The following is a 26,462-nucleotide window of genomic DNA, read 5'->3' on the forward strand; positions in this document are numbered from 1 at the left end:
CGAAGAAAATCGCATCTATCGACGCCTTTGAAACGAGAGGAATCGATATCGAGAACTCTGGCGTCGGTAGTTGGTTGTGGTCGTCGTCGTCGACGTCGTTTGTCTCCGAGGCAAGTATTCGCGATTGGTTGTTTCCGCGTTTGGCCTTGAAGTGCGCTCGTCCGCTAATCGGCGTCGCGGAACGCGATCTCCTCAGGTTCCTTAATATTCGCGTCGCGGCGATCGAGACAAATTGAAATCCTCCGAGCGGCCGTCGGCTATTCACCGGCTCCCGCGCCACCTCGCGTCGCAATCCTTTGTGCCGTGATTTAGCGTCTCGACTGCATATTATTAACGAACCGATAATGGGTCGGAGTCCGAAGATCGTTCGGTGAATCCGTAATACGGTTCGGAGGAGCCCTTTTCTTGTGTCCGAGTCGGCGAGAAAAACCAACCGTCTCTCTGCATCTGCATGAATTCGTTCCGTGCGTCCGTCATCGGGCGGAAGAATGCCACTGTCGGCCAGGCTTGGCTTTCAACGAACCCTCTGTACCCGCTTCTGACGTCCAATGAATCTCCGCGCGTACGTGGAACGAAATCTTTGCCCGTAACCTGTCCCCGGACTCTTCGATTCTTCGCTTCCGCGTTGACAAATGCCGACCATTTGTTTTCCGTCCTGTGGACCAACGGATCCCACGAGCCTCGGATAATCCGATTCTCCTTTCGTCCGCCAACGCATTTTCGATCGGAATACGCGAACGAGCGAGCGAGCGAGCGTGCGTGCGTGCGTGCCAAGCATCGAGGACACCGACGCCTTCGAGCGTCGATCGTAATTTTCCGTCGCCGTTTCGAGATCCCTATCGCGACGCTGTTTTCGTACGCCACCTTTTCGTTGCGGAGCGGTTCCATTCTTTGGACAATCCAGAATCGCGTGAACGATCGACGGACAAATTGGCGAGTTTTGAGAAAATTGTCGACCTCCTCGCACGCTCTCCCCTGACAATCGAGCTCAATTTCGGGGCAATTAAGGCGAAGAGGCGTCTTTTGCCGAGGTGACGCGCGGTGCTTTCCCACGAGGTTGATTCCTCTTTCGATCAAACGCACCCCTCCTCGGACAAACCGATGCGATCTTTCCTGCTTTCGGTCGCTTCACGGACCTTTCTCGGTTCTGAATTACCCGACCGGTTCGAGCATCGCGCTGTAATTGTCCAATTTGCCGTTTGGAAACCGGCGAACACCGACGACCGCTTTCCAGCTTCGCTCTTAATAATGTTATTAAAATTGTTAGCGCGTTCTCCGTACCCGGTAGGTGTTCCCACTGGCACGCTTCGGCCACGCGTACATTTACCAAGACACGCCAATTCGATATTCGAGTACCGGATGGACCCTGTTCTTCGAGATCTCTGATTCTTATTTACTGATTTGTTCACTGAACAAAATTAATCTAAACAAAGGTTTATAGCTGTTGCGGTATGCTGTTTAGAAGCTAATGCCGTTATTTTTCTCACCATTGCAAGGCATATAAACCTGTACGTGCCTTTAATAAAGAAAAAAAAGATAGATCGAGCGGAGGGTTAAAGTTCGAGTAACAAATGCACCGTACCGTACAATCGTTCGTAGTCATCGCGTCTATGCGTTCAGACAGTCTCGAACGCTCGCTTCTCGCCTCGCATTCAAATAAAGTTATTTGTAAATAGAGCAATTAACATTTATCTTATTCCAACTACTCGCGCAAATTCAATTAGGCGTACGAGGTACGCGTAGCGATTACGAAACTTCATCGCGATACTACGAGCGCGTATATCATGATTACTAAGACCGTCTAACGTAGACGCGTCAAACTCGCGGTTCGATCGATTAAATCTCACAACCCGTTTGACCCCTTTATTATAAATATTACCGTTTGTTCGGAGTACTAATCTTTTCAGATCGAAATAGGCGCATTAATAACGTTAATACGTCGCGTACGCGCTCGTAAGTGATATTTAAACTTGTCCATTCCGAACAATGATTTCTCGAGTTTTCGGAGAAGACTCGCGTCTCGCAATTTCACAGAAATCAAAAGGGCTGGGTGTTTTGGGAACTCGTTTCGGAGCAAGTCGCCCCCCCCCCCCCCACATTAAACGTTCTCCGAGAAAAGAAGCGGGAGGAGAAAGAAGAAAGGGAGAATGGCACGCGAAATGCGCGGCGGGTGGAAGAGAAAAAGTCGGCAAGAAATAGCAGGAGGGGCGAAAGGGCACGGTTTAACGCGATATCGCGTTACACAGCGACACGAGCCACAAAGACGATCACTATGTTGTCGAGCCATAATGCGCGCGTGCATCGAACGCGTGCGTTGCCGTTGCGTGAATTTGCGACGGTCGCGTGCCACACCTGCATTCGCGTGTTATTCGCATTTATCGAATGGTTACTCGACGCTGTTCCTATTGGAAAAGCCTTTCCTCCCGGGGAAACCAATCGCGAGCACATCAAAGCCGGTTCGAATAAGTTGGAGCACGTAGATCGAAAAACTCGATATGCTCCAGGGTGGAATATGATCTCCGAGAGGCTTAGTTTCAAGAGCAAAACCTGTCTAAACAGAATGTGCGGACGAGCGACCTATACACGAGTTCATTTAATTCGCGTTAGTTTCGACATTGTTCTCTTGCAACGAAAAATATCTGTAAAATAGCAATACGATGAATTTTTCTCCTACTCCAACGGTTCTTGGAACATTGCAGACGCCTATGAGGGTCGTTGGCCCCAGATTCTATTCGTACATTCGACAATTAAAATACGGTCGATGATGCAAGCACGGATGGAATCATGATAACTGGGGGCAGACGGAGCTGCAAACGACTGCACACCTATCAAGTTAACCAATCCAATAAGAAGGAACCCCGGTTACATTACTCGTGTAATTGCGTTTCCGATCCTCTCCCTCGTGCCAAGACTTTGAACTACTATGTATAGGGTGCGAAACAGAACGCGCGTAGACGGCGGTTGACGGAGCGATAAATGTCCAGACGGGGAACGTACGTACGTTGGTTCGTGACCACCGACAAGTTCCGGACAAAACAATATTGTCAGCCGGGCGGTCGCGCTCAAGAGACCAACTCGTTAGTGCCACACCGCGGGCATTGTTTCGAGCACGAAGCGTCGCGGGCCTTTCGCGACTTTCTAAACAGTCGCGCGAAAATTCTGCGTATCCGGAAGGGAAAAGCCATTCTTTCGTTTTACCAATTAGCATCTGTGGAAATTGTTGGCTCGATCGAATCTTGGCTGCAAATGCATATCTTTGTGTCGGCTAATGTTTTATTTCTCAATATAGTCTCGATAAAGTTTGATACATTTGGTCCAGTGTCTCTATTCTCTAGCGGAGCGCGGAAGCATCTTTTGTCGGTGATCGTGGACAGTATGAAAAGGCTGGAGGCGATTGCGAGCGAACGAGAGGCGGGTGTTGGTAATCGAGAGAGGTGGTGGAACGCGGCGTGCTGGACGGAACGCGCAACACGTTAACATTGTTTGAAAGCCGCGTCTTTGATCTGGCCTCGGTTGGCGTACATCAGTCGGGTTTTATGCCTACCAAGAATTCGCGCGGCCCCTCCGTCAGCGAGCAAACATTCGGACTTTGGTACCATTCAGCGATTTAGTAGGGTCCTCGAGCGAACTGAAACATACCCTTCCGCTCTCCGCGCCTCGCCTTGTTCGCTTGTTTCGATTCCATTGCCCGCGAAGCTTTCTCCACGGTTACAAATCCCAACGTTTGGATCGTCGTGTTCGCTGATTTGCCAGACGACGTCTGTCCGGCCTCGTGGCGCACCGCCATCTGACACACGTCCAACTATTAATATTATAGATTATAGCGAGAGAACTGAAACTTATTTGTACATTTAATACATCCGACAACCTGGCCCTCTGCTGATTTGGAAAACGGAACGACGATCGTTTTGCTAAAAGTGTCGTTGCATCTTGCAATTTTATCGGGGACACGTCCACGGTATCTTTCGCTTATTACCGGTCGGGCGACAATCAACGACACGGATCAGGATCGTGTACCCGTGCTGCAGTGACCGGAAGTGGAAGGTTTCGGGGCTGTAGATTGACGCGGTAGGGTTGTCGCGAAGAGCCAGAAGGCAGAGGGGAAGCACGCTCATGAAGCCATTAAGGTAGATAGATCGAGCGCGTTTCGTTCTCGTTTTCACGAATGCGTATAGGGTCGGTGTGGCGGGATAGTTGGTCGCGTGTGTGCGTGAGCGCCCCTTAATGACGGGGTACGGTCCGGTATAATGCGCGGGGCGGACTTTGGCGCCTCCCTAATCAATTAATCAGCGAATCTCGCTTTTATCTGCGCCGTGTAACCACGTAATTTTCTTCTTCTCGGTTTATTAGGAGCCGATTAAGGGGGCTCGTTCTCCCCCCAGAAGGGAGTGATTCGGGCGGGGGAATCGTCGAACCGCCTCGTCGAGCATTCCCAGCACCTCGAGGGAAATAAACTCCAACACGGGACTTAATTGCGGACACCAGGAGGTTCCCTCGAGGCGCGAGCGCTTCTTGACGGAAGTGACTCGTTCTGAGGACAAACCCGCGCGTATCGTTCTATCGATCTGCGTGCACAAAACCCCGTCGTGCATTTTTATATCTTGTTCGATGATCTATTCCGTGGGCCGCGCTGGGTTGTACGGTTCGCGCCTCGTAAAACGATATAAACAAGCGCGCGTTTTGTCGTCAATTACGGTAATCGGGCAAGTTTCTCGCCCGCCCCGTCGGCGGAGCTCTGACCCACCGAGGGGATATCTCGTTCCGTCTGCGAAACGGCAGGAAATAACTGTCCGCGAGATCTTAATCGGTACAAATATCAATTAGGATAAAATAATTACGCCTTGAGGCCGACCGTGCGCCCTCTAATCCTCGACTAGCGTTATCTCGACAGGTATCTCGCTCGCGCGTAACGAGGGCCCGTTCTTTATCGTCGAATTAACGAGCTTTTCGCGGTGGTGCGCGCCGCGGCGCGACTCTCTCGCTGAATCTCACGGAGGCTCGAGGAAGAGAAACGCGAGGGAACGGAGAACGAGGAGAAAGACAGCACGGGGGGATGGTGGATGGTGGATGGTGGACGGTGGATGGTGGACGTAGGAAGAACCGCAAAACAATAACTCGCGCGCCGAGTCGATCCGCAGAGAGATCGCTTACGCTCGACGAGGTGCGGGGAGCCTCGAAAAGAGGGGAGAAGAGAGAGATCATCCCCGTGGTCTGCTCCTCGTCCGTTAATGCGTTGCCACGAAGATCTATGGACTGCCCGTAGTTTATATGCTAATCCGTAAAGAGTGTTAAATACTTGATCATTTATCACGCCATCGCTTCTTCTCCTCCCTCTCTACCCTCCGCTCTTCACCCTCCCCACGTATCTCTCCGTCTTCCTCTTTTTCCTCCTCCCCTGTTCCTCCTTCTTCCCTGTGGCCCGGTATTTGTCGGTCGACCATTCGAGTAGCTTCGAACGCTTTGCTCGAACAATCTTCCTCCGGCCTCCCTTCCTCCATCGGACGCTTCTTCGTGCACTTGCTCCTCTCGTTTCTAATCGCGCCTTCGAAGCCCCGGTTTCACCACCGCGACGACCGCAACGCGCACCGACAACGAGTAATTATTATTTTTCACCCCTTCGACGACCACTGCTCCGCGCCCCTTTTTATGTCCATTCGCTCGGACCAGTTCGCCCGTGGGGGTACGTAAGTAGACGCTTGACCAGACAAAACGATTGCCCGAACGGCCCAACGAATCCTCCCGTCCATTTTTCACTCTGCAACTGGAACATGCTTATTCTAACGCCCGTTTCCGGGATCCTCGGTAGCCCCGCCAGTCCGTCCATTCGGTTTCAACTCTCGACGAGCAACTCGAAGATCCCCGGAAACTTTTCTCTTGCAGATAACGACCGGTGACTTTTCTTTGTAGGCACGACTCCAAGTTTTCGCGTAATAACGCTGAACAGGACGTTGACCGCGTTGCGTAGCGATCCAAGAGATATTTTGCGTAAACAGTTCCGTAAGCTCAATTTACAAACAGTGTAAAAATTTAAAACTTTGAGATTAAAGCATTTAAAAAGCTGTAATCTTAATAATAATTAGGTAAACGGGAGAAAAAATCCTTTCGCGTACAGACAGTATTTTTATAAGGAGGAAGGAGGATGCGTGAGAAGAGCCCAAAGGAATTAATGGTATCGCGAGGTTTCGGTCTTTTTGCACGCGGCGAGCAGGAGGGGGTGTTTACGGGTCCGCGAATTGGCAACTCCGGGCGAGATTTACGATTCGCTTCGGATAATCCAATAAGGCCGCGAACGGCGAGGCGTGGGCGCAAATGATGGCAGTCCGCCAACCGATTTAAACAGCGCGGCGGTTACCGTGCGTGTGCTATCATCCGCGATAACAGGAAAGTCGCACTGTCTGCGAGCAATAACGTAAGCGTCGAATTCTAGCACGGCGAATGATAAATCACGCCGCGCGACCGTCGATCGTATCGCGCCGCGTGGAAACCTCGACGACCGATAAATCTTTGCCGCGTTCGATAAAAAATTTATGCCGAACCCTTTCGAGCAACTACGCTTGGCGCTGATAATAAGCGGACCAAATTTGCCACGCGTACTTCCAGCATGAAACGTACTACGTGCTTGTCTTCGAAATATTTTCCAATCTTGTTGATATAAAACCAAGGCGTCATTTATTATTTTCGAATTATTGACGAAACGTGAGAAATACGAAACGAAAGGAAAGTTTAACGTCGGTTCGATAGGAATATTGGTGATTGGTTCAAGTTGGTGAAACGCGGTCACTGGTTGCCGGGATGCGTGCAGCGGCGACGCTCGCGCGTGCACTCGGCTCCCAATTTTTCGTACTTACCTACTTAAGGCTTGCTTGCTTATGCACTCGTCGAGAGCACTCGAGATTCACTCGTCTCGCGGAGAGACGGAGAGTGAAAGAATGGTCAGGAGCGGAGAAAAGGGAAGACGAGGGAACTGCGTACCGGTATTCTAAAATTAAGCACGAACGCGTCCGACACGCATCTACCAGGAATCGCTTCGGTGTCTCCGGTAACCAGTTCCTCCCTTTATTACGGGAGAACTTGGACTGACCGGGAGCGAAAATCGTTCGCTTTTCATCGTACTGCAAACCGGTGAAAAACGAAAGGAAACTCGGTCCCGCAACTTTCGTTTAATCCGATCTTACCACGATACGATTCGGGCCATTGGTCAACCATCGTCGTTGCAACAGAGTGATCTCTGAAAACTCGATCGACGGGTTTCTACGAAGCTCGCTCGGTCGACGACGTGGCGCTATTAGATCGTCGATTCGTAGAACGACGTCTGTCCGTCCGTCCGTCCGTCCGGTCGGTCGGTACAGGCTCATTAGACCGCGTTTAAGCTTGATTAATTACGTTTTCGACGAGGCCCGTCGTCCCTTCGGTCAAGCCGGGACGAAGGTGCGCCTTAATCCGGCCTCCGTCGACCCTCGAACTAGTCGTCCGTATCGGCGATTTTAGAACAATGTTAAGATTCAGAAGCAATAAATTATGTAGAAGCGGCTCCCTGCACTCAGGTAAGATAATTCTTTGACGGAAGAGGCCAGATTGGCTCTTAACAGGGATTAGAAATCGTCAGGTATACGGAGACACCCGGCGAACAGCGGAAGAAACGCTTTTGTCTCTCCGGTCCCTGTCCATCGGTTACCGGAATATTTCTACCCCGTCTCTGACAACTACGGTACTCGCGGCGAATAAAGGTCCATTTCCACCTAGGGACGAGCAGAGATCGTTGGAAAGGCCACCAGAATCTCTGTTTTTTATTAGCTATTGTGGAGAACGAATAGAAATTCTAGCCAGTACTGCGAAAACTTGAAAACGGAAAAAACACATTATGGAGAGAAAGATCAAGATCGGTACCGACTAGTGTCTCGAGAGACAGCAACAAGAGAACGATAGGCGACGAACGTTTCCTGCACGAATTTCGGGCGTGTCGAGATAAAACAGAGGGTGGTACAGCTTGGTGGGGATGCGGACCGAGGAAACTGCCCCATACGAAGCGAGACGGAAAAGTGTCGAGGGTTCGCGACGGAGAAAGAGAGACAGCCGCATCACGAAAGGCCACGAAAAACCTCCAAGCTGGGTTGTTCGAGAGGCTAGTTTTCATTTGGTCGGCCTCGCAACGAGGTTACGTTTTTCCTAGCACGATCTTTTAAAGGAACACTTGGACTTCTGGTGGCAAAAGAAAAAACACGTGTGGCGAGTGGGACGGTAGTAGTGTGTGATAGTCTGTGAAAAATTCGTAGTGCGTCAATGTAGTTATCTTATTCGATGGGACTTGAGGATTCGGGGCTGTTCGACGCGCCGTTGAAGGATATTCGGAGCAAAATTCCAGCGTGCAGCGTCGCCACGAAGAATTCCAGCTCGACTTGCACGAACATGCTTGACAAGGTGCGTTTCTAGACACGCGATTCTAAAAGGAATTTCCGCGGTAGACTGCTCGAAGCGTTTTATCGAACGAAGGAGTATCGAGTCGATAGAATCGTCGCACGAATCTCTTCGTTCAGTTAAATTTCGTCAATATAGCGTTAACTATAGGTGGAGAAGGAAATTTGAAATATTTCGAAAATAAAACTGCTTTAAAAAATAGAAACTTTTAACTCTCGAGAGTGAACTTATCGATGGGCACCAGGCATTAGAGTGACCCTCTTGTGTGTTTCGTGCGCGGTTTCACTGTATCGAGCATGGGAACGCCGTATATCGACCGATCGATCGATCGATCTTTATCGAGAAACTCTGGAGCGACGTACGCGTCGAGCGGAGAATCGTGGTCTCGTTTTGCCGGTGCAACCCGCGCGCACGAAATACGCCGAAATAGATTCGTCGGTCCGGGGGAGCCAGCCTGTGTAAATGAGCGGCTTGGCAAGGGGTGAAGAAGGAGGGTAGGGGAAGTCGAGCAGCCGCGAGATAATCGCGGGCGTTAAACTTTTATAGGCCTGATTTTCATTTATATGTTAAACACGTCATAACTCGGAAGAGGAGTCGAATGAGTAGGAAGAGGGAGAAAGAGGGAGACTAGGGGTCCCGAGCGTGTGTGCACAAGTTTTTCGATGCTCGTGTTAGGCTCGTTTCGTGCAGGTGTTGGTCCCTGAGTCGCAGGTAGTGATCCAAGGTGCGCGGGACGTGGCCGGGGGAGACTTTTATTTCCAACAAATGAGCGGCAGGTATGATGATATAATATAAAAAGATCGGAGCTAGGATTGTGCGTGACTCGAGCGTGTTCGGGCGATCGGCGCGGGAATAGAGCGAGAGGGAACGACCGACACCTGATTAATCGTCTTTTTATGGCTGGTAAAATATCGCCGCGCGTAACGACGCGGCGAAAAGATACATAGAAGACTTTTGCTCGACAGATACGATTTTCGGTGAATCCCCTTTCTCCGCTCGACCTCTCCTTGGATTATTGAAATATTCGGCTGTTTTTTGTCCCGGGAGATTTCGTTCCGCAGGCAAGAATCCGATCCTCCACCGAAGAACCAATTAATATCCTGACGCTCGCGTCAACGATCGGAAACATAGTTTCTTGTGGATAGGGACCGGCCAGTTAGAGCGAAAACGACGATATTAATTTTCATTCCACGGTGTTCTCGTTTCGCCGCACGGTTTCGATCTACAGAAAGAATCACGGTTATCCTCCTCGCGTCGTCCTTTCAGCGCGTTCAACAATACGACACTCTCGAAATCCCTTTGACGACGCGCCAGCGTCGCCTCGACTCCCCTCTACCTCTACCGTAACGCGTGACAAATGAAGGCGGTGGAATATATTACGCGCCACTTATCCCTCAAAAATATCAACTAATAGGTGTACAGACATACAAATGAGAGGCGTCGAGGCGCGGATGAAAGAAAACGCGGCAAGTCGTCGCTCTCTTGGTATTGAAATCAAAAGGTTACGGTGAATCGGTTGTTCGAGTGGCTACCAAACTGGGTACGTGTAACTCTTATGAATCCTTCACGGATCCCTATCTTTGAAAATGAATAAAACGTCTCGGAAATGATCGAGGAAGGTTACTGTTGCCTGTAAAGACGTTTTCAATCGGTTCGAGTCTCTAATTTGTCAGCAACTGAACCTCGCGGACGGCAAGCATCGCGGGCTTCCACGTACGCGGGCTTATTAATTCTCTTCTCGGCGTGGAAGCCGAAAAACCAGTCGGTTGCTGGAACGCCGAGAGGCACCGATAAAGATTAAACGACGCCTTAAACGTTCTTCGTTACGGTAATCGTTTAATCATCCCGCGATACGGCGCGGTATCCGAGGGAGCGCGACTGGACGTCGTTGTAAAACTCGTCTAAAATCTCGTAAAGAGCCTCGGTAGGCCTCCTAATTTCGATGGATATGGTCAACAAACGTCCGGGCGGATATCTTTTACAAGAGGCAGCCGACTTACGAAAGTGCCAACCCGGTGGCTTTTACGAGGACCAGCGGCAGGACGCACTAAAAATTATTAATAAAAACGTTCTCATCGGCGTCGCCCCTGTAAACATCGCTTTTTAGATGTCGTATCCGAATCGTAAAAGGGTGCTCGGGGCGGCAACGTTTTCGAGGATCCACGCCGTTCGACCAAATCGAATCGACTTTGCCTTTTTACGACCGAGATTCTGTCCCACGCAGGACAATGTCCCGACGGTGTTGCGTTTCGCCAGGAACACCCGCCTCGAAGGATACCGTACACCGCACCGTCTCGATCCTTTCTTCGCGGATCCGCGACGCTTCCGGTTCCACGCGGAACGCAGATGCCATTGCTGGGTACACTTTAAGACAATGCGACAATGTCTGAGAAGAAAAGATTTAAGCAAATCCTGGGTGAAATCGTTTCTTCCAGCGTCGTACAGCGGACATTGGCACGCGATACGCGTTGGTACCGATCGACTTGACGCCGCGTCCGACTGACTCTCGCTTGTTAGCGGACCAGCATCTCGCGAGATATCGAAACGAGGGACCAGCACCTGGATAATTGGCCGCATTTAAATATCAATCTTTGGACCGGATCGGACCCCACAGTGTTAACCCGGTCTACCGGTCCGAGGGTCATTATGCGTTCAAGGGTCGAGCAGGAGGTAGTTTGGAAGAAGGGAGAAAGCTGGAGCGAGATAGAGGCAGACGAGACTGGTAGGGGGTAGGCGGTTGGCGCGAAAGAGACGGAAAGAGGTGTTCGGACAAATAGAAACGTTCACTTCGCTCGGCTCGAGAGACTGTTCTGTGAGGTCGCCGGCTACATAGCGCTGTCGTGTAAACACGCGCTAACTGCCTTCTCTTGCCGACGCCGGCCGTCGTCTTCACCCGCCTCCCCCTTCCGTCCCCTCGTTTGGTCCCCCTGCCTCTGCCACCTCGATCGCCACCGCCGCCACCTTCGTGTTTCCCTTCGCGCTAGTCCGCACTCTCGCTCGCTTCTTTCTCAATTTCGAATTTCGATCCAACTTGGAGTCGAGACGAGGTTTCCGGTCCTATCGATCGCAGAATGCACGATGCAGCCGCGAGGAGACAAATTGCTGGCGAAAATCTGGGTTCGTTGAACGTCTCGCCGAGGGACACGTCGACTCTCTAATTCGATCGTCAAACGTACGCTCGTTAGATCTCGATGCGCGCGCGAGAAAGCATATTTTCGAACGTTTCGTCGGGATACGGAGGGCAAGCTTTCACGGTTCGATAAATTCCCATCGGCCGAGAATCGCGGAGGTACGAGGAACAAAGATGGCCGTTGATACGACGGCCAGGAACGACTATGCGTTCTGTATGCTCGTTCGATTAGCACGGCGGTGCGAGTTGTTTCGTTTCCTCGTTAATAAGAGAGCTTCCCCTCCGTATTTCTCTCCTTCCCGAACCGTAGATCTTTTCTCCCTCCACTGATACGCGATTCAAGCCAGACGCATAATCTTCCCATAGCCGAGTCCAGGTAATTCTGTGGTCGCCGTAGACAATGCTTCGGCTGTCTTTTGCGTGGGACTATCACTTCCTCGCTCGCAGAACCAGCGCGAATTCTCCGTTGCTTTCTCATCTATCTTCGCCAAAAATTCTAAAATACATCACCGTGACGGTCAATTTTCACAGTTAAGAGTTTCAACTTGCCTGCTGCGAGTATTAATCCCATTACACGGACCATTGAAATAAATTACGATATAAAATCGAACTCGTTCCGCGGGTGACGAAGAGAGAGATCACGGTCCCTCGGGGTAGAAACATTAATCGCCGTTGCAAGGCCCCGTTCGCGTTGCACACGGCCACGAGAAGCATCGGTTGCGAGCGGACCGAGAATTCGATTGCAGCCGTGTTTCTCCGTCCTCTTTTATCCTCCCCCTGGCCCATCGCTTTCGGGCCCATCCGTTCCTTCATTATTTACGTCTTGATTTATTATAATCGAAGCTCAGCTCCGTTTGATCCGCACCGAGGTGGGCCCCTCTGCCTCTCCCTCTATCGTCCCCAGCTCCTCTTTTCCTCGCCTCGGTTTCGTGCGATTCTCCCGGCCCCGCCGGAGACGCGAATCGGTGCTCCGAACGCGCGAGAAGGACGCAAACACCCTGGGCCTACGCGTGTACGCCATTTGGAAGCCGTATTTTACGTCGAACGTCACCGAGTTAATCGATCTTCACCGCGCAATTTTATCTCTTCGCCGATTCTTCTCGATCGCCCGAACCCCCACTCCAATGGCGTAGTCGAATTTCCTTGCAACTAAATTGCAACCGAACCAACGAGCTCGTACCTTCTCACACCGGAGATCCAACGGTTACGGTTGATCGTTACGGTGGATCTTCCTCGGACGTTGATTCGTCGACGAAACAAACTAGAATTACGCTGTTGCATCCGTTCCACGTATAATTTGTTTCCGTGCAAATTGCTCGGACGATATCGCGATCAAATTGAACGTGCTACCGAATTAAATTCCACGATCGTAAATCGTCCACTCGGACACCCTTGGTATTTTTAGCCTTTATTAGATTGTAGAAAGGAAGACGGGTCTGATTGATACTTTCCTCTGTCTCCTGTAGTGTCCCGCTGGCCAACGTTTCGCGGATGCACAGTACTTTGACGCCAACTGCGGCGCGTCGATCAAGGAGCTGAGACGATTAACGCATCGGTTAACACGCCCAGGTTCTTGAACCCGGCAGACGCGAGCTTTCCTTCGGTCCATAGTTTCCTCCTCGCACGATTACCGATCCGTGCGATACTATTCTTGGCACATAATTGGTCATAGCAACGTAATCTATAAATCTCTATTAATTCTTCTCCAAATTTAGCAAATTTAAACCATGGAATACCCTGCTAAATGTCCTTGTCTCGTTAAAGTACAGTTCCAAGGTATAAATTGCTGACCGTTGGAACGATCGAAGAAGGAGGTCGCGAGAAAGGGTTACAGAATAAAGAAACTGCAGGTTTTTCGAAACGTTCGTAACGCTGGGAGTTTATAAACTGCCCGTAGACAGCTGGACCGACCACCAACGATCATTCTCAGGACGAAGGAGCTGCGGGGAATCAAGAGAGAAACTGTTGTTACGGGGTTCAGGCGAGGCACAGTGACGAAAAGACGGACTCTATCGCGTAGAACGAGAGAGCACCAGGGATGAAAGAGAGAAACAGTTTGTGGAGATTATTAGGCGGTCGACATAAAACGTGCTTAGGTGCGATTTAATATTTCCAGCTACGGGCATAAAATCCGTCTGTATCGGGACTCTCTGAGAGAGAACGGGAGTGGAAGGACGTCAAGGGACCACGAACTTCGCTCTTTACGCCGGTGCTCTTTGTAACGCCGACATCTGGCGTCATCGAACGTCAACCTCCTTTTCGTTCCTTATATTTTATACCCTTCGCCTCGTAAAAAAATGCTCTACGACCTCCTTCGTCGCCGTCGGACTCTTTATTTGTGTTTCCAGGCCGGTTTCCGGATCGTGGCTCGAATCGTTGACGTCGCGTAGGAGTTATCGGTTCGTTTTTTAATATCTCAATCTGACCGTTTCCCTGAATATCTACTGCCCGTGAACACGCTACGGTGATTTTAATTAAACGACTGGAACTTTAATGGAGAAATTGTCGGCTCCGAAAGTAGATCCTCATTCCCGAAGAACGAAAACGACAATCGAACGCACCGAGGTTATTCTTCGAAGCTGATTGGAAGCTCGTGCTCGTAATCGTCGCGAGGGGATAAAGAAACGACGCGGGAAGCTGCTTTTCGCAAGACTTGGCCGAATCGCTTGAAAAACGTGACCGATTCTTCCTGGGCATCCTGTCGACCGGTCAAAGGGAGGCGGATGAACGCGCGAGTAGAATCTCATTCGGATTAGAGTCTGACCAAGGACGGGAGCTTCTTCTTTCTCCGCGCGTCGATATCGCTGGAATAAAGCCGATTGATTTCGTCCCGATAATGGGAAACCATGGACCGTGTCCGCCTTTCTTCCCCCGCCGCCGCGCCGACCAGCGTACCTTGTCTCCGTTTGCCTCTTTCAAACGAGTTATTCGGTTCCACGAACTTGTGCAAATATTACTTAGTTCCATCTCGATATAGGATAGAAACAAGGAAGATCGGAGAAGAATCGGAAGGAGATTCGTGGCTTCGCAATCTTGGTCGAACTGCACATTTCCCGTGCACCGCAATTATTGAGCTCCCTGTCGATTTGTCAGCAATGACCGCCGCTATTATCTCCGTCCTGTGTGATCGCTCGCGCGAGAAACCGGCCGGAGACAAAACCAGCTCGATATAAACGAAACCTCCGACCTTTCCTTCGGATATACGAGGGGGCTGGTCCGCGTTACGCTTATTGCTTCTTTGGCGGTAGTACAAACAATCCGTGTTCCTCGATATTTTACTGGTTGCACGCTTTCGTCGAGTTTCCGCGAACGGAAACGCGCTTTGGTCGACGCTGTTTCCAGAACCGTGTTTAATCGACGCGCGACAACATTTTAGTACGTTTGCAGGACACCTGAATATAGATTTCTTTTAGAAAAAATGGCACTAAAAGTTCTCACTGAGAAATCGATGGTGTCGACGTAATAAAAAAAGAAATAAGAACAGTCGATGTTTCCTACGTTTCGAAGATCTCGTAGGAGCGTAACGCAGAGGTGCGTACACTCTGTTCGCATCGTAATAATTATAATTTGCCGCGTTATCTTTAATGTCCTGGAAGCGGGTTATAGTAGCACCGCCATTACGGCCGCTCGTATAACGCGCGATCTTGATATCCTGCGCTAACTGCGACCTTTTCCTTCGGAGAAAACGCAAACGACATTGTTTCTAATGTAATTTCTTTCGTTTACACTTGAATTTTCATTGAACGCAAATTGGGCTCGCGCGTAGAATAGAACGTTCCAAGAAGCGACCTTCTTAACCTCGACACCGTACATTATTAAAGGCTGCACCCGTTTCCGGTTTCGCTCGAGACACGACGCGCCCTTATAAAACCTTTTACGGCCGGAAGTCGACCCCGTCGACTCGCGGGGGCGCAAGTGCTCATACGGGTACACCTTCCGTGCGAAAACGAAACGAAGCATTTACTCGGTTGCAACAATGAGTCGTCTCTTGGAATTTCTTGTCGTCAACCGTAGCTTTCCAATCTCACGGGGACATTTGTTCCAAGTCGTAAGATTTTGATCGAGACCTCTCCTCGACGGCTCTTTTGTACGTCGCCCTGGTCGTTTCCGTAACTGCGATCGCAATCTGCCAAAGACACCGTGCAAACACTCGACGAGGTTCGGTATCGCTGCAACGGTACGCTCGACACGGTTATCGTTGCTCCTTATCAGCCGGAAGAGCGGGTTATCTGAATCTCAGAGACGACAGAAAGAGCCGCGCATCGATAATTACTCCTCGTAAAGGTAACAACGCGTGGCGTCTCCCTGGGTTCGTTCCAGTCTTCCGCGAATTTCACAGCGACGAACAGCAACGTTTCTGGAGAATCGGAGACACTTGTGTATGTTCTCTCTTTGCTTTTAGAATAAATAAATCTCGATTTGCGTTTTTACGCGTCGATGGAGGAGAAGATTTGAACGTGGGCGTTGGAAGAGTGGATGGTCATTCGCGAATGACCGATCAACGGCGAGTCTTATTGCTCGTGCGTATCCCTATCCTCGGGATAAACGACGCGACGATTGGCCGCTAATGACCGTTAATCGTTTGGACGACAAAAACGCAATCGCATCGCGTCTCGAGAGACACGGAGGACGCGGAGGACGCGGCGCTAGCAGGGAAGAGTCGTACATCGATCATCGAAGCGGGTTGCGTCCCTCCTTTGCTCACAGGGACGAAAGTAACCCGATCAACGTCGGCTGTATCAGGAATTATTATTCACAGCCCGTCAGTCGATGAGAAGGAGAGGGCGGGGCCGCGGAACATGCATCATCGAGAGCAAATTCCGTTGGACTCTCTTTATTTTACGGGTAGGCGAAGGATAGGAAAAGGATCGAGAGAACGAGCAGGAGCAACAGAGAGAAAGTACGGAGCCGTTCTACCCGATCTTCACGTGGCTGCCGTCAGTCCGCTTAGCTGTAGATCAATCAATATACGCTGGCTGAACCCTCGGACTCTGTTTCCTCTCTGTCGCTCCCGGTCCTCGTCGTTTGTCTCTCTTGCTCCGACCTTTTACCCCGTCCTCTCCCTCGGACTACCTCTAACGAGCTCATCGCTCGCGCAACCAAAGAAAAAACACGAGAAAGTGGTACAAAATGGCCCTTGAGAAATGCCGTCCATCCGTTCGTCCGTTCGTTCGTTTGTTTGTCGAGTGGCTCGTTTCGACGGTGCGCAGAGGGTGGATAAGATCGAGCTGGGCCGCTGCCATCAAAACGGAATGGAATGCGTGCACAAGCGGGCCACGATAGCGGCCATTTCGGAGAACGATCGCTTTTCGAACCGTCGAACCTTCTTCGATTTGCGTATCGTAGGTGCTGATGATCGCGAGATCTTCCATATCTTGGTAATCGATGAAAAATACGCCTTTTATGCACGGATAGCGAATACTCTTTTGTAATAAAGCTCATCTTAAACGAGGCTCTAGGTTCGTAGATTCGCCATTGATACGCACATCCGTACACAGGCTTTCCTCTTTCCTCGGCCGTTTCCCCTCTAAAATATCCATCTTTTCGCTCGTGGACGGCAAGATCCGCCACTCGTGAACTAGACAGGATGAACGGCGGCGGGACCGGGCAGCAAATTAATTATTATTCACCCCGCGTGAGGCCGCGTTACGAGGCAGCAGCGCGTTTCGTTCAATGAAATTTATCGTCGAAGCAAATCTACGAGCCGAGAGGAACGAGAAGAGAGGGGTTGTCGGAAAGCGACGCGCGGCGAACGAGGACGGCAGACGCGTGCGTTTAAAGGATTACCAGGATGCCGAGGAGCGCGAACAACACTGTTTTTAACTGTTTTACTGTTGGGACGGTTCGTAAATTGTAACTCGCCGCGTCTAAACGTTCGATACCGGTAGCACCTCGTATCGGACAAAAGTTTTATTGTTTCTTGTTTCGCGAACACGATGACGTAGGCGCGCGTAATTTCTAAAACTGTGAATCGGCGAATCGTACGATTCCTCACGTTTCGCGTACTTTATCTCGAAACTATGACCAGAAACGCTGCCGGAAAAGTGAACAAAGAGCGCGGATCGTTCGTCGAACGTGCGATTGCACGAAAAATCGATGCTTCGAGCAATCGCTTAAAATAATCGTACCGTCTGAATCGTTCCTACGAATAAAAGATGGTTCGAGCGACGAGCACCGCCGGTGACTGAAAGCTCGTCGGCGAAAGGGGCAAGCAACTCGTATTATAAAAGCAATTAGAGGGTCTTGGATTAGATATAGCACATCGTACATAACAAATATGATAATACGGAACCACTAGCCCGAAGGGAGTTTGGCTTTCGTCCGGTCGAGGGGAGGGGGTTGGGTTTCGGGTTATGAGGCAGGTTAAACGGAATCATTAATAATCAGAGCTAACTAATCTGCCTGTCGCTACGAGCATACTTGTTCCACTCCTGTTTTTACTAGCCCGACCCGCCGACTAACGTTTTATTCCTGGCAGGAACAGCGAGAAGAAACGGGACGCGCTATCGTCGCGAGATAACGCTACGATCAATTTTTATATCGGATCGACGACGCGTTGCTCTCTTTCTCTTTCCGTTTCTACGTTCCGGCGATCGCGAGATATCGCAACGCCGTGTTTGCTCGACGGAAAAGAAACACACGTCCCGAGACATTTGACGCAACGTATTTACCGTTACTCTTCTGGCTTTTTTAGCTGTACGAGATCAACGACGATCCGAAAAGGAAGGAGTTCTTGGACGATCTTTTCAGTTACATGCAGAAACGAGGTGAGTCTTCCGGCGACATTGTTACAGCGTACTTTCAACATTTTATTTTAAATATAAAACAAAACTTGGAATAGCTATTTTTAGTTAATACGAAAGAAAGCAGGTTGAGAACTCGAAAAATATCGAGTTTCTGATAATCGTATATTTTCGCAAAGAGAGAGTTACAATCTACTAATATAGAAAGTTTCGGTGACCGGGAAAGTCTTGCACTCTGCTCGTCGGAATCTATCAGAATTCTTTTCAAACTCGAAGGTTTCGGGCACTCGAGATTCTCGGCTGAATTTGAAAGGCAAACAATAAAAAGGTGTATCGTTCTTGGAAGCAAACACGCGAACGACCGCGGTCATTAATGCGCCGCTCTTCTCGAGCCATCTCCGCGTCGCAGTTTATTATCGTCCGATCCGCGAATCATATGTGGGAATTAATTCCGCAAATATTGATCGTTCCGATCGACGTCCAAGGCCAGATTCGACGACTGGCGAAAGAATCCTCTCGCGAAGACAGACGCACCGAGTTCCGTCCGCGAACAAACTCGTCCTCGCATTTGTCTCCATCGTTGAGGCGAAGACGTATTACGATCTCTTGGCACGCATTCGCGTTCCAAGCGGGCCTGCAATTTTGTCATAATCCGGTGGACGTCCAACACCGGGACGCCTCCAAATCCCGAAACGAATCTCCGGATTTAACCTACGCAGACCGCCTACGCTTTGCGACAGAAATGCACTCTTCTTTCGAACAAACGATTCGATGAAAACAGAATTCTCTTTAAATTTGTTCATAAGATGTTCCAAGTATAAAATTTTCATTAACAAAAATTCGATATACGACAAAAACGAGTCGGCGGGACTCGGTTATTGAATTATAAATAACGTCGAAAACTAGCCCGAGCCACCGATGCCGAGTGGGGGTAGATCGTGGTCGTATAAGCGGAGAAATTCGTTGTCATGTATCGGGACAATGCGGTATATTTTTAAATTGGATATCGTTTCTTATTTTTCTCGCAGAAATCGGGTTACGAGTGAATGAAAAAATCGGCGCGAAAACGATATCTGCCGGTTATTTATAGCTTGCGCACCTGCCGACAACCAACCGCTGCATTGTCGCGCGGCGGTATTCGCGTCGTCGCGCGAACTTCGGAAACCGTGCCAAGGTATTTAGAATTCGGTGAATACGCCGTGCGACTCGCGGCCAAGCTGGGACGACGAGTCACCAGCGCGCGATTCGATCTCTCCTCGGCGCAACGAACTCTTGCGAGCGAGACACAAATTTCCCTTTCCTCGCTCTTTTTTTATTTATTGCAAGATGGTATCAAGGACTCGCAACCGTTAATTGATTAAATAATAACGATAACAACAAGGCTTTACAGATTTTACGAGAGATCTGTCGAACATGTTTGCTTTGCTGCTGTATGTTTTCAACGATCGCGTTGGGCAATTTTTCACGGATAGATGCTTACAAAAACGAAATGTCTAAACGTTCTTGGGTGGACGTTGAAAAATGAGAAATCCTCTGATCGAGGAGTAACGGGAGGACAAAGTTTCGCGGCTTGGTTGTTTCGACCATCTCGGAATCTAATTTCGGATCGTCCGACGGAGGCAGATGCAACGTGTTATCGAACCTTTCAACCACGTGGACGTTTACGAGGCGTTCGGACGCGGCTAGGCGCGAAACGTCCCGGGAATCCACGTGTGCAGGAAACGAGATGCGGGTCGCACGTGTGTCGCGTTGCCTTTAAAACGCCGCGCCGCCGCGAACAGCGTGAATAATGCCTCGTAATTTTCGCAACGACAAAACGCAACCCTCGTCGAAACGTTGATCGCCGGAATTCCTAATGAGCACGATCACGCGTCTACCGAATCCTTTACACCTGACTAAAACATCGGTTGTAACGACAAGATATCTATCTTCCGGCAGGAGAGGAGGGAAGCAACTTCTTAAACTGTTTCCGAGTAGAACAACGATCGTTTATCAAACGCAGAATTTTAAATAACGTACACGGCAAGGCCTCCGACTCGTCCATTCTCAATATCGTAAACTGTTTCGCGGTCAGAGTGTTTAAAAAATTCGTGGAAGTACTTACGAAACTGAATTTGCACGCTAATAAATGTCGTTTGAACAAATATCCTACACATCATACTTTTCACCTCGCTAGAAGATGATATATGAAGATATTTTCATGTGTCCAATAGTTTACGAGTAATTTAAGGAGGTCGAGTTGGGGCCGTACGAAGAAGCAGCAAAGATAAAACTCGTTACATTTACGATTCAAAATACGTCAACGGATAGATCATTCTGCTTAGGGTCACGGTCTCTGTCAGTGAGTATCGAAGGTAATTAACGTTTATTTGAAACAGAATTCAGTATCATTCTACACGATATAAATGCATGCAAAGTGCACTATGCAGTTTGCGTATCGCGAAATATCTACATGCCTGACTCACGACTCAGATAACACCTTTGACGTATACAATCAACAAATGAAATTATATCGCAAGATCGTGGAAAAGAAAGGGGAAAATGTCGAGAATGTAAAAGCTCCAAGTAAAACTTACAAAGGATTCGACACGGAACGATATAATACGTCGGTGGATCGAAGAAATACGAAGGTAGGGAATACGATCGATCGTATTTCAGAAATACCTCGCGGACAAAGCTGGCTGGCAACGCTGCCAAGTATAAATTCGCAATTACTGTCGATTGATCTACGAATGACGCGGTCTTTACGAGCTCGATTATAAAATCGCGCGGAAAAAAGGGTAGACAGTACGAGAGAATAAAGGGTAGAAGCTCAACGGGAGAGGCTGGGGGCGAGAACCCCCCGCGGGGCCCGTTATTGTGCCGACGCGAACAATGATTCGACGCTAACGCGATTCATAACACCTCGGCCACGTCCATGGGTAATAAAAGACCATTCATCACATCCGGCTATATTAGCCAAGCTATCGGCAATCTATGTTTGTTATCGACGCCCTCTTCGAATAGCTATCTTACAGCTCGTTCGTATCGAATCTCGATCGAATTAATTGCCACGAATCGAATTCCGTTTTGAAAATGTAGAATCGCGTCGTAATCCAAGACGAAGACAAATTTAAAACGATTTTGGGAGCTCTACGAGTTGTCAGACTTTGTGAAATTTTGCATGTTTATTGGCACAACCCATGTCGTAGGATTAAGTATACTCGATAAATGACTGTGCGCTGGATTACTTCCAACTCCTTGGAAATCTAGCCTGGCTGCATCTACGTATATTCAAAGTTAATCATCGATGGGAAGTTACATATCTCTCGATGACCTCTAAATTCGATGCGGTAGTAGACACTATGAGGCAGGCGGAACGCACAAATTCGAGTAAATAGGGCATAATCAGCGGCGATATCTGGAAACCGGTTTGTTTCGAGGAACGACACGCTCGCGATTCCGAAATCCGGTGAAACGACAAGTGGGGCGAGCCCACCGTGCGTTCGTCGCAACAGTTATCAAACTACTTTCGGAGCGTCGACCATCCTAAATGGAGGGAATAAAAATTGTCGACGATGGTCGAGCGACAGGGGAGTATCGTTAGCCTATCAAGGATGCTTCGTTTCCGCTGTTCGGTGAATAGGATCGGAAAGAAGAGGAGGCAGCCGGCGCGGCGCGGCGCGGCGCGAAGAACAGTCACGGGCTCTTCGGTGCGTCTATCGAAGAGGAACGTTCTTTATTTATCGCGCGTATTGCTAGCACCTCTCTGGGCCGACCGTTATAAATCTCAAGCCATTTAATATGCAAATCCCAGCACCTCCGACAGCCCGGGGTCTCTTGGTTGCTTTTTTCATCGCGAACGAGTTTCAATCGCCGATGTAATTCATACTGCGGCGGATGACCGCGTGCGAGAGCAATGCCATTCTCCGTCGAATACGTTATTATCTTACTCCTCTGGGTCCCTCCTCTTCCTCCTGCCGCGCGCGTTCCTCAACCTCGATGTTCCCCGGGCCGGCAGTTACGCGCCAACACTCCCACGAGCTCTCCCCGCATTAATGATATCCGCTCAATTTCAACGGGCGATAAGGTTTTCGCGTTCGATACACTGTTTTAGTTTTTTAAACCCAGTTAATCGTTTCATGCGACGCACGCCGGACTAAGCGACGCACATCGCGATTATGAAAAGAACTTCCTGGGTGTTTACGAAACTTTGTTAACACTAGATTTTAGAAATATGTACAATCAAGATCCGTAAATGTAGCGTTAAACGCCATACTACTTTTGTTTCGCTCTCCACTTAGGTAGCGCGTTGATCCAGAAAGCGTAAAGCGGCGCGGCCGCGCATGAAAGGGTTCGCTCGCTCGGTGGTTTTTCCATTTCAGAATCCGTCGCAGGCTGGATAATCTCCGGAGACGTACAAAGTATCGAGAAGAATGGAGGTGCGAGGGAACGCCGTAACCTATGTAACCCGCGTTGTGTACGCAGACGGCACGCACGACGTGCCTGTTCACAAGTGTGTAGAGAAAAGTGTTCGTGCCGAACACGTGTTCCGAGCGCGGCTAATGCGTTGCCCGCGGCGCGTAAAAACGTATTTTTCTCAAAGCGAGCAACGCACTTCTAGACCGCTTGGTCGCGACCCGTAGAAATATTTTTCGCGAGCGCGCTTTCTATCTCGAACTTGAGTTTTAATTTGTGTATTTCTCTTCTTAAATACCCCGAACTTGTATATCGGTGTATTTAAGAGATTCGTTTATAGTAAATAACGATAATTGCATCGATCGTAACCTTGAGTCACGCGAGACATTTAGCTTGGCCCAGGAAATCGTCGAAAAGCGGTTTACGGGCTACCGTGTTGCTCGCTCGTTACCCTTAAACGTTAATCAAAGAGTCTGTTTCGTTTTCCATCGATTCGCATCCGCGACATCGCGCCCTCATACGTTAACAAAATACACGCGAACGGCGAGTTGCGCTTTCGTTATGCAACGCGAAAAGGGACGACGTGATTTGTCGACGCGCGATCTTTTTTCTCCTTGTTCGTTCCGGGGCATTATTTTTTCTCGTGCTTTTCTTATTATTCGGTATTTTGTGCCGGGAGCACGTTCGTACACCGTTTCTCGATAACTGCGCGTCGTCACGGCATACACCACCTATTGCAACTAGTTTTTGAGCGTTGGTTCGCGAAAATAGTTTCGCCTCCGCGGACCAACGGCGAATCGCGGACACGCGACGGCCTTTCTCGATTGTTGGATAACACCGAGGGAAGAATCAAAAGCTCGACGAAACGAACGGCAGTCCGTCTCTCTCGGAGGCTTTATTACATAATAAATATTAAAATTCATACGGGTTGCACCACTACCGAGAATCGATCTTCGACCGGTCCAAAGGGACGGCTATAAAAGTCGAGAGGAGAGAGACGCTGTGCTCCTCTGTGCCGAAAGGCAGCTCCTCTTTCGTACGACGCTATTTTACTTTTATTCGAGTAGATCCATTCTCGGACGGTTTACGATCCCTGCTGGTACGCCACGGTCTCTCGCGCGTCTTTGTGAGACGCGAGACAACCTTGCGGGAAACGAGACCTCTGCTCTTTGCTCCCGCACTCATGGAAATCGATTCGATTAACAAATTCTTAGAAGTACATAACTTTCAGAGACACCCTGTATAAATAGATAGCTATAAATTAGAGACGCAGGTTGTGAAAACAAATGGATAATAGAAGTTTCGACGGCCGGGGTCGTTGCAGCCCACGTTTCGTCGCCTTGAGCGACGCGTACAGGATCTGAAAATTGAATCTGCAAACGTAGCGGCCGGGGACCATCGATACGAGACGTTCGATTTTAAGTGGCCGAAGCACGATTAGAAGATACGGAACGATAACGGGCTTTTTCCTGTCGAATCGTTCGAAGAAACGAGAGAGTCGCTCGTTTCTCTAGCGACTGGTCTTCGTCCGTTCCGCGCGCCTCGAGTTTCTACCTTTATTTGTATCTTCGCGAGCCGCTCCAATGTCGTTTTATCGCGTTTACGACCTTGTCGAGCAAACGTACGAGCCAGCGTGGATGTTCGACGACGACAGACAGAGTCAATTCAGCTTGTCCATAAACACCCATCCACGGTTACCTCCATAAAACGAAATAAAGTCCTAGCCCGCGCGCGAGCGCGCATCGTCGAGTCCCGACGATGGGCGGACTCTCCCGGTCCTGCGAGTGATGGATTTCCTCTTTGACGGATCGCTCGTAAACCTCCTCTAAATGTTTTCTCGGAAACGGAGAGAGCCAATACGGATTTCCAGGCTCTCTCGCACCACCGCAGTTTGCTCGCTCGCTCGCTCGCGCTTCGCGTCGTTGCTGAATCACGGATCAGGCTGCTTAGGGGCCACCCGCTGTTTTTAGAGGGTCTTAAGTCGGGATTACGTTAGGATTACAGGATCCTGCGTACGGTATCTCCTCCTTTCTGGTAGCGGCCAAAGGATTGCACCGTCCGTTCCACGACAGCGAAATTCATCCTTGGGTCATCCCCTACAGACTTTCCTCTCGTCCCGTTCTTCGCGGGAAACGCTCCTTTAAGGGCTTGCTCCATCTTCGAAACGTAAAATAGTCTTGATTCTTTTACGTGGTTGATTATTAGGCATAGTCGACCCCGTTCAGTGCTTGCGAATCGGAGAAACGCCCATCCGATCGTTCTCGTATTTCCGAGAAGTTTCGTGATAAGATTTGATTAGTGGTACCGGAGAATCCGTGACTCCTCCGCTCGGCCACGAGGAAAAAAGGGGTGAGCAATCATCGGCAATTATTCGTTCACCGGATGATGATTGATGCCTCGGAGCAAACGTGGTCCAGGCTGCGTGGCGATCGACACGGTTTCGTGCAGAAGCCCAAAAATTCCTTCGACATTAATTATTATAATGCGAATCCGATGAGATCTGACCAAACCGCCGACATTCCAACCACCAGTAGTTGATTTTCGTTCGCATGCTAACCTAAACCAGGCCCCGTCATGTAAATCGTGTCATTTTTCAGAAAATTACCGAGGAATTCGACCGACTGGAGTAGTTTCGCCCTTTAGCGAATTCATCTCCCACGCTGCGTCGAAACTGCTCCACTTATTTCGTAACACGATCGTCCGGAACAACCTTCGTGGCTCGATAAACGAGAAGAGTTCTGTCTAATTTCTACTTGTTTTAAGAGAAATATAAAAATATACTAGAAACGTGAGAACAAAGATTCCGAAATCGTACATTGTACAAGCGTCGGACTCGAAGGGTTAAGAAAGTTCAAAGTTCTACGGGATCACAACAAGTGATTAAACGAAAGAAAAGTTCGACATGGTCGATTTGGAGGTGAAAGAAAAGAAGGAGCAGCTCGATGGTCGAATCGGTGGAGCAGGTTGCGCGCGTGGCACAAGGTCTCGAAGCGGTCGAGCGGAAGTAGCGGGCGGCGTTAGTACACCTGTCCAATTAGTTTCTCGCTCGTGCTCGAATTCGACCTACATTTTCCAGCGGCGGACAAGTGACCGGGTGGCTTCCAGCATCCGTGAGAAAGAGAGAGAGAGAGAGAGAGAGAGAGAGAGAGAGAGAGCCCAGGACGGCTCTCCGGCACGTTCCAGTGCTATAGATAGCTCGCGCACGCGAGCTCCCCGAGCCGAGCGAAAAGCATTTAGCAGGATGACGTTCGCACATTCTAGACGTCTCGACGCCGCGCCGGCCGTTCTCGCCGATCATCCGTTACGTTCCCGTGACGTAATTGTCGAATTCTTGTTCCTACAGTTTGCCTTCGCTTCGACTTGCACCTTCCCACTCCGTTCTCCTGCCTGTGCGCGATTCGACGGCCTGTGACAAGAATGATCGTTCGGGCTCTCCTTTTTCGCGATTCGTCGCGACTCGCGGCTTCGATCGTGCCTCTCACGTCGAAGCGGACTCGAAGACGCGCAAAGGGTTGTTACGGACGCGTGGAAGAAATCGGAGAACGGGTTCCGCGTTCTGCGGCCTCGTCGATGCGGCCAGGCGTGGGAAGTGAAATACGAGCGTTCTAGACAGCCAACGGCCATTTTCATCCTGCCGGTTTAGTATTGGCGGGGCCACTAAGTCTGAACTAATTTGCTTATTAATATTTCACAACAGTGCCGATCGCTCTGGGGGTTCTTGATATATCGCCTCCCGCACCTTCGTCTATGTTCTTTCGCTTTCTCTTTCTCTCTTC

The 26,462-nt window shown here is 49.7% G+C and overlaps 1 protein-coding gene across 3 annotated transcripts in view; it reads left to right on the forward strand.

Moving 5' to 3' along the window:
• The window catches only part of Retn (retained), an 88,393-nt gene that overhangs the window by 44,000 nt on the left and 17,931 nt on the right, over nt 1–26,462 (forward strand). For all 3 annotated transcript variants that reach the window (XM_076764020.1, XM_076764022.1, XM_076764021.1), the window contains exon 4: nt 18,240–18,312. In XM_076764020.1, the coding sequence (XP_076620135.1) occupies nt 18,240–18,312 (73 nt within the window). The remainder of the gene's footprint in view (nt 1–18,239; nt 18,313–26,462) is intronic.

Source organism: Colletes latitarsis, chromosome 4, assembly GCF_051014445.1.
Source record: "Colletes latitarsis isolate SP2378_abdomen chromosome 4, iyColLati1, whole genome shotgun sequence".
Lineage (NCBI taxonomy): Eukaryota > Metazoa > Arthropoda > Insecta > Hymenoptera > Colletidae > Colletes > Colletes latitarsis.